Source organism: Ambystoma mexicanum, chromosome 12 (assembly GCF_040938575.1).
Source record: "Ambystoma mexicanum isolate Mex_15411 chromosome 12, UKY_AmexF1_1, whole genome shotgun sequence".
In the NCBI taxonomy this organism is placed as follows: domain Eukaryota; kingdom Metazoa; phylum Chordata; class Amphibia; order Caudata; family Ambystomatidae; genus Ambystoma; species Ambystoma mexicanum.
The window spans coordinates 1,165,574,554-1,165,588,313 of record NC_090936.1 but is presented as its reverse complement, the minus strand read 5'-3'; the positions used below and the strand labels follow the sequence as shown (position 1 = coordinate 1,165,588,313).

Below are 13,760 nucleotides of genomic sequence, written 5' to 3'. Positions count from 1 at the left end.
ATCCAGGATGCTATGGTAAAGAAATTGAAGGGCATCAAGGCTAATATATCACTTAAGAAAGATGCCGCTTTGTCAGACCTGAGCAAGCCGAGCACTGACTGCTTTAAAAGATGCTCCTCTAGTCCACAATTTAACTTTCCTCCCATTTCCCTGGAGGAATAGGCAGGGGTAGTGGCTCACCTTAAAACCACTAGTTGCAAAGGAGACCCCTGCTCAGCCGTTATCATCATAACCTGTACCCTGCTCACTGCAATTTGCTAATTTGTGAATGCTTCGCTCTTGGAGGGGCGTGTGCCAGAAGACCTAATACAATCCTGGGTGACTCCATTACTTAAAAAACGGGGTCTACCAACGGGAGATCGTTTAAATTATAGGCCTATAACTAATACTGCATTCCTACTGAAAATCCTGGATCGGGTAGCATTCAGGCAAATTGTCCAACGTCTTAACAATTGCCCTGTCCTTAATTGCCCACAATCCAGATTTAGAGTAGGCCACTGCACAGAGAAAGCGCTAAAAGAAATAAAACCCAGGCTCCTTGAGAGAATGGATAAGGGACTCTCTTCTATGCTTATGCTTCTGGATCTCACAGCAGCAATCGACCTGGTAGACCATCCTGTGGCAAACTTCTCCCCCACTGCGACTCATTGGGTTGCATCTTTTCTCAATAACTGAGAAAGTAGAGTCTGTTCCGAGATAGCTGAGGCTGTTGCAGTATCGATCGAATTTGGCGTCCCACAGGGGGCAAGCATTTCCCCATGCTTGTACAATATTTGTATGGCCCTTTTTTTCGCATTGCTGGAACAGGAAGGGATTTGGTTTACCAACTTTGTTGACGACACGCAGTGTGTCTTCCCCCCCCCTGTCTGGCTCTCACGTTCAAGATGAAGAAAATTTGAATAAAGCTTACGCTAGCATTGAAAATTGGATCATCTGAAACAGCTTGGCACTCAATAGACCAAAGACCGAACTTCTGATTATTGGTACGCAGTCAACTTTGTCCAAATTGGGTTCGGCCTATGATGTTTTACAATTAGGCGACGTGACGATTATCCCCCTTAAGAAAGTCAAATGATTAGGGGTTACCTTCAACCAGAGTCTCACCATGAAGGCTCATCTAGGGAGCCTGGTCTCTGCCGCCGCGTATTACATCAAACCTTTTGCTCACCTGCGTGCTCTTATAACGCAGGCTTATGCCCAGACTCTAGTAAGAGCCATCGTGGGTTCCAAATTAGATTATTGCTCTAGTATTTTGGCTGGTCTTAGCAAAGCAGAAGTCAATAGACTTCAAGTTATACAAAGTGGTGCTGTGAGGGTCGTCCTGAGCCTGTCCAGACGCAATCATGTTACAGAGGCTAGAAGAGCCTTGCACTGGCTGCCAGTGGAGGCGCAAATACACTGTGCATTATGCCATGTTATCTGAAGGAATTTATTGTGAAAAAGGCCCCCAGCAGAGCCCTTGGATCCAACAATCTTAATTGTGATCCCTAGATGCAGATCCAGGAAGACAGAAAAGGGGGCTTTCTCAGTGGCTGCCCCCACGACTTGAAATGATCTCCCATCCGATCCTAGGTTCCAGAACAAGCTTGAGCCGTTAAAAATAAATAAATAAATAAAAACTGAAAACATGGCCGTTTGCCCAATTGTGTTCATGGCTTCTTCTTTAGGGCTTTTGCTTTTCGTTCTCAGTATCAGTTCCCTTTACTGACCGCCTGCTTTTTTGTTCGTCAGTGCCCTCATGCCCATGGGTCCATTGTTGCACTATACAAATAATTAAAGTAAAATAAACTACCGAAAGACAACCGAGCAGCACACAATGTAGCAATATATACACACTGCTGCTTGAAGAAGCTTCGTTTTGCTTTTAAAAACGTTCTACTGTCTGCACAGCATTGCGAGCTTTACACAGCTCCTGCTGGTGAAATTTTCATTCCTTGCCGCTTCCTGGAGGAGGCGAAGCCAGCCCGCAGCACGTGACGGATCACGTGACTTTACAGGACTATTTCAGGAGCCGTGAGTCGCTCGAGCAGGGTGACTGCTGCTTGAAGAAGCTTTGTTTTGCTTTTAAAAACGTTCTACTGTCTGCACAGCATTGCGAGCTATACACAGCTCCTGCTGGTGAAATTTTCATTCCTTGCCGCTTCCTGGAGGAGGCGGAGCCAGCCCGCAGCACGTGACGGATCACGTGACTTTACAGGACTATTTCAGGAGCCGTGAGTCGCTCGAGCAGGGTGACTGCTGCTTGAAGAAGCTTCGTTTTGCTTTTAAAAACGTTCTACTGTCTGCACAGCATTGCGAGCTATACACAGCTCCTGCTGGTGAAATTTTCATTCCTTGTCGCTTCCTAGAGGAGGCGGAGCCAGCCCGCAGCACGTGACGGATCACGTGACTTTACAGGACTATTTCAGGAGCCGTGAGTCGCTCGAGCAGGGTGACTGCTGCTTGAAGAAGCTTCGTTTTGCTTTTAAAAACGTTCTACTGTCTGCACAGCATTGCGAGCTATACACAGCTCCTGCTGGTGAAATTTTCATTCCTTGCCGCTTCCTGGAGGAGGCGGAGCCAGCCCGCAGCACGTGACGGATCACGTGACTTTACAGGACTATTTCAGGAGCCGTGAGTCGCTCGAGCAGGGTGACTGCTGCTTGAAGAAGCTTCGTTTTGCTTTTAAAAACGTTCTACTGTCTGCACAGCATTGCGAGCTATACACAGCTCCTGCTGGTGAAATTTTCATTCCTTGTCGCTTCCTAGAGGAGGCGGAGCCAGCCCGCAGCACGTGACGGATCACGTGACTTTACAGGACTATTTCAGGAGCCGTGAGTCACCCTCGCGGCAATAAGCCCGGCAGCGAAAAGGGCGCTGCATTTCTGTTAGGCTGTTGGGCGGTTGAAGGGCAAAGATAAAACCATCACGCTTTACTGCTTCGGTCGATAGTCCAAGAGTGTGGTGAGTGCCTAGTTGTCCGTGCTCCACATTGCATTGAAGCCACTCTTGGCTATTATATCTGTTCCTGACTGTTTGTGCCTTGTAAAAATGAAACGAGGCATCAACTCATTAAAAACAGGAATGCCTCCTGCTACTGCTGCTCTTTTCACGAATAGCATCCATGCCGTGCCAAACGTGGCTGCGGAAACTCTGAACAAAACGAGATTGAGTTCAACTCCTCGTGTGAGGACTCAAAAAGTGATGTCCAAAAGTAAAGCAGTGTTATCCGATGGGATGGACATTCGATCCTTTTGTTCTAAACCCATTTATGAGATCCCCTGTGATCCTAATAACAGGGATAATACTTTGAAAGTAAATGACTGTTTGGTTGAATCTATTGCAGCTACAAAAAAGGATCCTTCACATGGACAACAAAATAAGAATAGTGTAATGGAGGATGTTTTGACGGGAGAGGTTGCAAAAGCTGTCTCTTCAACTGAACCTATAGTAAAGTTTGCCAAAGAAAATGTCTCGCTTACAGATAGCATTTTGCTTAATAACGTACTGACTGGTGCCGGCGTGCCGTGTGATAAAATAGCTTATAGTCCTGTTATATCTATAAGTGATGCATCAAACTTTAAGACATTTATTTCGGATGAGGGCGAGGTGCCAGTAATTGATCTTGACATAAATGCCTCTGGTTTATTAAATCATACTTTACCTGAAAATCTTTCCAAATCGCCCATCTTGTTCACGAACATCAGCGTGGCAAATTCTGTAGCAAATCTATCCTTTTTAGCTCCAACTCCACGGAAAGTACCCTCACACAATATGCCAGAGTTTGGATGAGCAGAATCACAGAGTGTAAACATAGGATTTGCGCTTACCTCTTTGAATACGGCAATTATAGCGTTAGCAAAGTTGTTTGAAGTTTTAGTTACAAAAGCCGATGCACACTCAGATCAATTAAATCAGCTATTAGCTGAACAACTTGTACATTCTAACAAATTGACTGGTTTGGGGCATGCTGACTCCATCTTTAAAAAAAAGAAGTCTGTAATGTCTCAAACCTCGGCTCAAGTGTCATGTAATCTTCAACAAACATATCAACCCATACCAAGTTTTCCAGCACCTTTAGTTGACCCTTTCATTCCCACAATCCAAACTTTAGCTAAACAGCAAAAAAAACACCATACCCATTGTTTGATGTCAACACAAGCTTAGCTGATCAAGTGAAAACAGGGCTGAATAAAGCTGTTTCTCAACCGAAAAAGACAAAAATCAAATCTGTGACTAAATGTGCCTCACAAATTAAATCTTTTGTGAAGAACCTGTCTATACCAGCTGCAACCACTTTAGCTGCCGCTAAAGTAATATCAAAGAAATATGCTCTTCAGGCACAGTCAAAAAAAGCAAAATCAAATCCGGTGGTAGTTCCCCTGGTTGTAGACCATAGTCCCCTAAATGAGCTGATACGTGTGGCTACTGACGTGTCTAAAAATAATGCTACTTTGTCAGGAGCGGGGGTCAGGGATGTACGGCTTAAAGAATTAAGGCAAGCAATTGATGACTATATGGTAGCCAAACCTGCTCTTAAAAGTCTAACTTTCGCACCTTGTGAAACGGCTCTTGTTCATAAACCTGTTACGACGTCAATACAATCACCTCAAACAGCAAGTTCACAAGTTCATACTAAAGTGAGCACAGTACAAGTTGTGTCTCAGGCATCAGCCGTTAACGCACAAAACACCCCGGTACCTGAGCCCTTGTCTGCTAGTGACATCGAAAGGTTGATTCAGTCTTCGTTAATTAAATTCCTTGAGATTCCTCCCACGACCCAAGATAAAGTCTGTCCACCAGTCCAACCAATCTTGAACCCGCAGCCTCAGGTTGATACCTCAAAACGTGCGCGCATCTGTGCAAAGCAGCCAGCGATCCATGCTTTAACACTTAGTTGTTTGCCTGAACCTGTCAAGCAATATAACTTGAATCGTGCATCGGTGCTAGCTATATTTAGTGAGATTCCTGAGCTCGATGATATTGGGACGGTTGACATCGAGCTCGTTGAATTTGTTAACAACTCTAACTGGACTGCGTCAACTCTCTGGATTAATTCAAGGCTTGTAGTAAATACACTCTGGTCTGTCAAATCACAATTGTTGGATCTGGGTTTCTCCCTTCAAATTAAATCTGATTTATTAGACTCTTCTGTACACTTACAACAATCGGCTAACTTAAAACAAACACCAAACAAAAATCAAGCGCTGTCTCATCCCGCATGCACTTGTGAGTTTAAAATCAATCAACGTTAGCATGCTGAAATTACAGAATCTTGTTTGTCATTTGTAAGCTGGAATTCGAGAGGGAACAGACATCTGCTAAATAATGGGAGTGTACAGCTATTAGAGCATGACGTAATTATGATACAAGAGTCATGGTTTACTAGTGTTCCCACATGGAACAATTATGATGTCACTCTGATACCAGCTGAGAAGGGTCTTTGGGGACGTCCTACTTCTGGTCTATTGATGGGGGTGAAACAGACCGTCGGTCTGAAAATTGAACCTTGGTTTTCTCCAAATGCTTTTCTACAGATGACAAAGATCGGTGGCAAGGACTTTGTGGGTGCCGCTATCAATGTGTACTGGAACCCGCTGCGCATTTCTGATGAGTGTTTCTTGGATTCTGTGGTTAAGGCTATCGATATTGTGATGCTCGAGGGCTTGTCTCATTTTATTATTCTTGCTGGTGATTTAAATCTGCATTGCCTAGGCCCTTCAGACAAATTGGAAAAAAATCGCTTGAGTAAGTGGTCAACTTTAGTCAAATCTCGAAACTTGTTCATGTTAAATGGTGCCTTCCCACAAGACACGCCACCAAGATCTACTTGGCATCGTGCTAACAGCGAGGGCATCATTGACTTTATGTATGTTAATGCACAGATGTTTAACAAGGTAACAGCATTCAAAATAATTGAGTCAGACATGAGCGACCATAATATGTTATGTATGCTTCTGTCTGTAAATGTTAGCATCGACCAATTAAAACCTTTTTTTCTTATGGGCTCGCATAACATAAATCCGGCTAGAAATAGATTAATATGGACCGAGTCTTCGTTGGGAGCCTTTAGGACACACTATTACGCTCAACTTAATGATGGAGCATCCCAAAACTCTCTGCCAGTTACACCATATTATGACCTAATGCAGACATTCCAACCGGGGTCCATCAAACAGAAAGTGAAACAAACCCCCCATCTGCACATATTTGATCACCAAATTAGACTTGAGAAAGCTAGGGTACGTTCTGAGAGGAGAGCAGCCCTTAAGCTCCCTTTGCATATGCGACAAACTGTTCTGTCCCGTATCAAAACTAAATATAGAAATTGGGTAAGAGGAAGGAGGGCAAAGCTTTACCAAATTGATGGAATTAGCATATTAAAAACCTTGGCTTCAAAGAACACTGCTCAGTCATGGAACATCATAAATCAAGTGACTGCAGGGCATCAGGTGGCGGTTCAATCAAATGATGTGTCTGAAGCAAGGTGGATACAGCACTATGCTAAACTATTTGCTGAACCTCCGGTGCACTTCTCTAAAATCTCATTTGATACTCTCCCTCCTTTCTACATACATTTTGACAGAGAAGACATCATGTATTTTATCAAGCGAGCCAACAATTCCAGAGCCCCTGGCCCGGATGGCTTATCCAATGCTCACCTTAAACGGTTTCCGGACATCTGGGCGGATATCCTTTGTCTCGTATTTGATCATGTTAACACCTCACAGAGAATTCCCCTGTCGTGGAAGCAATCTATTGTTGTCCCGATTTATAAGAAAGGTGAACGGGCCAACCCAACAAGTTACAGACCGATCTCTCTTTAGGATGTCCCGGGTAAGATCTTTTCTCAGCTGATCTTGCGCGAGCTGAAAAACTGGACAAAAAAATGCCTTAAGAGAGATCCTTTCCAATCAGGTTTTGTAAGTGGACTTGGCACACTTCCTAACATGATCACATTAAATATGTTGAAGTCTAAATATGCACTTAGGAAGCAACCTTTATATTTTGCGTTTATCGATTTTCGTTCTGCTTTTGATTCTATTAACAGAAACTTATTATTTTATAAGTTAAAAGTTTTTGGTTGCCCTTCTTCTCTCTTGTCAATTATCATTCAACTACACACGGACACGTCTATGCGTGTTAGGCTCTCTTTTGAAGGTCTTCTATCTTCTTCCTTTTCAACGTTCCTGGGACTCAAACAGGGGTGCAGCTTAGCATCGATATTATTCAATTTGTTTATATTGGATATGGGGAGTTATTTCGTGCATACTTTGTCGGATGCTCCTGAACTTGGTGGTCAGCGCATACCATGGTTGCTTTACGCGGATGACCTTGTTTTAATATCGCAAACTCCTAGAGGTCTCCAGAACTTGCTGTCTGCATTGTCTAACTATTCTAAGGAGAACCAACTTCTAGTCAACTTGGAAAAATCTCAGATTCTAGTCTGTAAGTCAAGAGGGAAAGCTAAGAGCTTAAACATAGTGTGGTATTTACAACAACAACCAATAGAAATTGTGTCAGAATACAAATATCTGGGCCTATACATTCAAAATACCATCATCGATAATCTCGACTGTGTTACAGTCAAAACTGTCAATGCTGCTGTCACAGGCGAAAATACTCGTTTATAAGTACGGGAAATTTACACTGAGGCATTTGTTTATGTATTATGAGCAAAAAGTCATCCCCATCTTGTTATATGGTGGAGAATCCAAGCTGTATTCTAATGACCAAGCTTGGGATAAACTTGAGGCCACATTTTGGAGAAAGGTTCTAAATTTGCCAAACTGCCTACCTTTGCCTATGCTGCGTTTTGAACTAGGGCTCAAATCATTATCTAGTAGGGTCAAATGGAGACTGTGTTCTTTCTTTCGGAAATGCATTCTTGGTGGTGGTGAGAACAATATAATGAGTACGATTGCTGGCTACTTGACCTCCTCCGGTTTGGCCTTTCCTAGTCGATGGCGTGGCTTTGTATTAAATGCTATGTCTGAAGCTGATATATCATTACAGCTGCTGATGGAGAACCCAATTCGTGCTAAAACAAAATATTATCAATGGGAGTGGATCCAGAACTATGAACGTTGCAGACAATATAAAGATTTTAATTCTAAAATCTTTGGCATCAAATGCTTGGGTCAAGCGCCAAGTTATCTACTAAAACGTCCCTCTGCGAAAATTCGGTCCAAGTTCTTGCGTTTGAGAATGAACTTGTGGCCTACGAGAGAAGTGTTGGTGAGGCGGAAGACTATTCCTCCTGAACTAAACTTTTGTCGGTTTTGTAATCGTCACAGTGTCAAAGAGACTTTACAACACGTGATAGTTGCATGCCACGCTTTGGAAGACATACGGGCAAAACATTTTACGAATCTGCTAAATGTGCACATGCAATGGGACGATTTGGAGATATGGAGTTCTCTAATCAACAGTACCAGATTTTCGGTTATAAAGGCACTGGTGCACTTTCTAGAATTTATATTACCTTGTGAATTTTTTTTATGAACAGTCATATTAATAATTGGTTGAATGTACATGAGTTGATGTGGTTTTCTATCTTTTGAGATTGTTCTTAATAGGGTAACTTGTGCTGGAGTAATTGTATTATTCTGCAAATTGTGGTATTTGTTGTCGTTCAGCTTTCTTTACTATATGTCCTTAAGTGTATGCTAACCATGTATTGGGACCTTTTTATGGAATTATCATGTAATTTTGAAAAGTTGATTTATTCAGCTATAACAAAATTAAAAAAAATAAAAAATATATATACACACAGGGATTTTTTTTATGTATTGAGGCACTGTATGTACCCCCCCATTTAAGTTGTGGGATGCGTTTTGATGGCCATGACTGCTTTCAGAAGAACAGCTGTGGCTTAGTCTCATTGAGGCTGTATCGTGCATGTGCTGACTAGCCGTCTGCCTGGTGTTCCTTCCCCCATTAGAGTCGTGACATGGACTCTCAGACATGCTCATGGACAGCTGGCCTTGTATCTTTCTCAATTATGGAGGCCTCCATCCTCACTCCAGATCATCCATCCTGCCTCCGCCCATAACTGGTTCAACACCACTACCGTTCTGGCTGAAATCCCCTCACCCCCCACCCTTCCACCCCCAAACTACCCCACCTTCAACACGCCCTGCATCCCCAGGATTCCGCCACCCCTATCCTTACCTCAACAACTACCTTTTGCCTGCCTCGCCTGCCCACCCCCGCAATGCTTCTCCTGTCTCTACTGCTTTGCCTACTATTTCTCCTCCTCCCTCAGCCCATCGTCCCTACGCCGGATCCCATGCAGAATGGTAACATTGTAGGCCGTCTCTTTGTTACCCCCATAAACCACCTTCTGTTATAAAGTTAAACAATTGAGCAAAGTTTAGAGTGTTCCTGTTTGAGGTTAGAAGGCCAGTGCAGTAATCCAGTTACCTCTGCACACCTCCAATGCCCGAGTCTAGATTTGAACTTCTAAATCCTGCTGCTAACTAGATTAGGCTTTAGGGCCATTGTAGGGTTTGACATTGCTGTGAGCTAATCAGTTTATACTTGTAATCTAGAACAGCATGATTAGCTTAACATAATATTCATCAGACCCAACTTTTCATTTCCTAGACCTCCTGGCAATCGTACAAACATACTCAAGTGACATTAACTCTGTATTATGAAATGTGCATAACAGAGTTTTAGGGCACATTTAAAGCATAATGCATCTACGATTGGGGAGAAAATGCGCTTGCATATCAATGTGGAAGTTATATTTGTGAAACACACAATACAAGTGCCTCCTTTCCCAGGGAAGCACTCCTGCTTACAGGGTGATGCCCGATGGCCTGAATCAAAAATCAATAATTGATAATTGTTCATATATAAAAAATTACGGACGAAAGAAAAGTATAGTGTGCATCTCATGTGGAAGTTCGATTTGTGGCACGTTATGTACTAGCTCCTCGTTCCACATTGTAGTTTTCGGCATTTAGGCGATGCCCGATAACCATGAGCTTTCAGCTCCCGCTTACCAAATCTTTTCCCAAGCCCGGCAGTCAGACGGTAAGACTTTCATCTGGCAGAGGAGGAGGATGTAAGCCCTCTTGCTGGATGACTTAACATGTTGATGAATTGGTGAACTGTACATATGTACGAGATGCTAATCACTAAAGTGTTCACTTATCTGCTCAACTGATGTTTTGGCACAGATGTACAGGGAAGGCACTTTTCAGTGAGTTATGCAAAGGACAAACCACCATATTACAGAATTTGTTTTTAAAACTAGCTACTTTGTTGAGCAAATTTATAATTCTCTGGTAAGTGGTTCATTTAACCGCTTTACTGCTGAGACGTCAATGATTTCCTATGGTATACATCCCAAGATCAACAAAAGGATTAAGTCGACATATTTCACAGTTTGAAACAAAAATAAATGTTAAACATAATAATAAATTGCACTCACCGAGAGCTGTACTTTTGCAGAATGGTTTCTAATATGTTCACCAGCTCCTCGGAGTTGATAAACTTTTGGCTGCTGACGGCGTACATCTTCTCGTAGAAATCGGCTATTTCCATCCTGGCCTGAATGAAGAAGCAGAGTTGTTCAGCCAGGTGAGAGAGCAGCTCCTCAAAGTGAGGCGCGGTTCCTCCAGCAGCGTTCCGGCCTGTCACCACCACCTTCTTCAGCTCATTATACAGAGAGGTGTAAATCGTCCGTATGGAATCCTTCCTACTGAAGAACGACTGGCCACCTGAGCATACAGAAAAATTAAGCGGAGACAACTGAATTGAAAAAAAGTGAAGAAATAAAGTGATGGCAGTATAGTCTTAAAATATCATTACAACTTTTTCTGTTTAACCGCTGGCTCAGGTCAGAACATTCATAGAAGAATAATGCTGCAAAACACTAAGCCCACATATTCCATGTGAAAGTTTATTTCAAGTATTTAACAAATCCATTAGGGACAAGTTGTTGGCTTTCTTTTTATTTCAACAACATTTTATTAAATGTTCGTACATTCTGAAAGAATTATCATAAAAGGTCATCAAGGATGTACACATTGTTCTATTTTTGATATTCTATCTTTTCCTACCCTCTTCTGTTTGTGCTTTCTTCTTCATGAGCCCATGAATTAGCACCTGGGGGAGTGGCACCAGCTAATCAGGAGGCTAGGGATGCAGCTACATCAGTACTTAAAATCGTGCGTTCCACCACTGCCTCACACCCCAAAATGCCATTGTTTCAAGAACTTAATTGCTTATACAAATTCCAATGCTTAGACATTTCTATGAATCCATAATGGCTTCCATCACTGCATTACGTTCATACACTTCCTGGACAACACTGTTGGAAGCAACCCAAAACAGCAGGATACAGGGCACCAAGAGATAATAACAAATCGCTCCACGGGACACGCATCCATCCACACAAAACAATCCTATCTACAACTAAACCATCAGTTCCCAAAGTATTTTCTCCACAAGATGACACAGGACAATTAACTGGTCCACCTAGTACATCCTTCTTGCATAATGGTCCCTCTGCCAGACAAATTGATAGGGAATTTGAATGGGCATTGAAAATACCCATAGATGACCTGCTGAAATAGATAATATTGGTTATCGCATATCGTCGAGCCACAACACAAACAACTGAGCAGAATCGTTGGGCCGACAACCGATATTCTTTATTTTATTATTTATTAATTGATTCTGGTTTACAAAAAAAGGAAAACTTTGCAGTAAAACAACAAGGATTAAAAATACACAATACGGTTCAAATTGAAAGATAAAACAGCAAATATTCAATCACTTAATAAAAATCAATTGTAAACATTTAAAAATTGCAATATCCAATGAAATGTCATTACTGTTCAGAATCCTGTCGCAAAAGAATTCAGTATTTAAGAATGACTCATCTGAAACAAAATCGAGCAAAAGAATCTTAGCGACCAAGTTGAAGGAGTGGACAAACAATTAAAAGATGGTATAATGTTTCCACTTCTTGAACACATAATCTACAATGGTGCAAATGTCTTGGTATATTTTCCTTGCACCCAAGGCTTCCCTTGTTGGAAGTAGATTCAATTAAAAAAAACTTAACATTGCATTTCTGTGGGATCTTGAAGGATGTTTTAACAAATAAGCAGGGAGAACATTAAAAGCCTTAATTTCCTATCTAAGATGATAAAAAAGATGCTAGTTCATTGTTGGTGCTCTGTTTTCAATCCAGTCTGTTTCAAATATTTTCTTTTTTTGATTTTATGAGGCAAACGTTACGTATAAGGGCATCTTCAAGACTATTATAGGACTCGAGCAGTTGAATCATTTTATGCCTCCATTCAAATAAAACTCTACATGAGTTCAACCTCAGTTCTATATTTAGAGCTGAGAACACAATTGACCGGGGTCATTAAAAAATAATAATAATTCTCCACAACTGAACTTTTTTCCAATCAGCTCGGGCACGTAGCGATATCGGAACAGCCTCAACTTTTCTTTGCAAATCTTCCAAAGTTAGCCGAGCAGTGGGTCTGGCATAAATTACAACACCCAAATATCTAAAATTGGGAACCACTTCTAGACGTGTGTGATTTAAAAACCAATTAAAATAGATTTTACTTAGTTTAAGATAATTTACCATTAACATTTTTGATTTGTGTTTAAAGGCAAATCGTTTGATAGAAAATAGGCATTTATTGCTAACAAGGCTATTTGCAGGCCAATGGGAGCAAAGCGTATAAATCACCTGGCTTATGCTGATGTTTTATTTGAAGATTTCCCAATTTAGGGGGATTGATACAAATGTCACCACGGTCACTAATGTACAAGTTAAATAAAAAAAGGTGCCAAGATGCAACCTTAGCGCAAACCCTGCTTTATTCTGATCCATCTTGTTGTGTTACCGTTTTAGTCTAGTCTAACTTTAATAGCCATCTCAGAGTGCAGGGCAATCGGCATACTCAATATGCCCTGGTGACAGCCCAACTTGTCCAATTTAGCCCACATCATAGCACTATTAACGAATGCCTGTGTACTGTCCAAAAAGGCACAAAGGAGAACCCTTTTTTCCTTTGGACTTGTTTTTGCAGCAAATGGATTACAAAACAGTTTTGGGCAGTATTCATGCCTGCCCGAAACCCGGATTGAAATTTGTCAGAAATACCTGCACTAGATGTCCAACTCTGAAGTTCCTGAAGGATCAGAGAACCAAAATTCTTGCTGGAGCAGTCCAAAAGAGAAATTGGTCATTCATTTTTAGGATGTAATCTATCACCAGTTTTATATATCACGATAATTAAGCCCTTTTTCCAAGAAACGGAAAGAGTGTTCGATCTTGAAACAGGCCCCACAAGATGGCTGCCCTCAAATTCACATTAGATTTTAACGTAGCATTTGCAAGCCCGTCTGGGCCTGGCGCGTTTGCCATTTTACTTTTCGTAATAAGGGCTTGAACTCTTTCCAAGTCCAAGTCCATACCCTCAACCCAACTCCCTGTTGCTTCAAACCCCTTTTCATTACCACCTCCTCTTTCATTATACAACTTAGAAAAATGTGCCTCCCATATCTCTGATTGTATCGGTTGAGTTTGGTAAGAACGTTTCAGATCTTGAGTCCTAAAGTCCTAACCAGTCTCCAGAACGAGCTTCCATCTTAAGACAATGGAGCTGAGCATTGCCTGAGCATATAGAATATTTTGGTTCTTTAGCCAGTTTTTGTAGTTTTGTTTCAAGGCTTTACTTAGACCCAGCGTACCTGAGGAGTTCTTATTTACGCGTCTTAAATCTTTCTGTAAAGAA

The 13,760-nt window shown here is 41.8% G+C and overlaps 1 protein-coding gene across 1 annotated transcript in view; it reads right to left on the bottom strand.

The window, feature by feature from the left end:
• Positions 1-13,760, bottom strand: part of KICS2 (KICSTOR subunit 2) — a 62,400-nt gene that overhangs the window by 20,141 nt on the left and 28,499 nt on the right. The window contains exon 3 of the mRNA XM_069629790.1: positions 10,424-10,712. Coding sequence (XP_069485891.1) covers positions 10,424-10,712 — 289 coding nt within the window. The remainder of the gene's footprint in view (positions 1-10,423; positions 10,713-13,760) is intronic.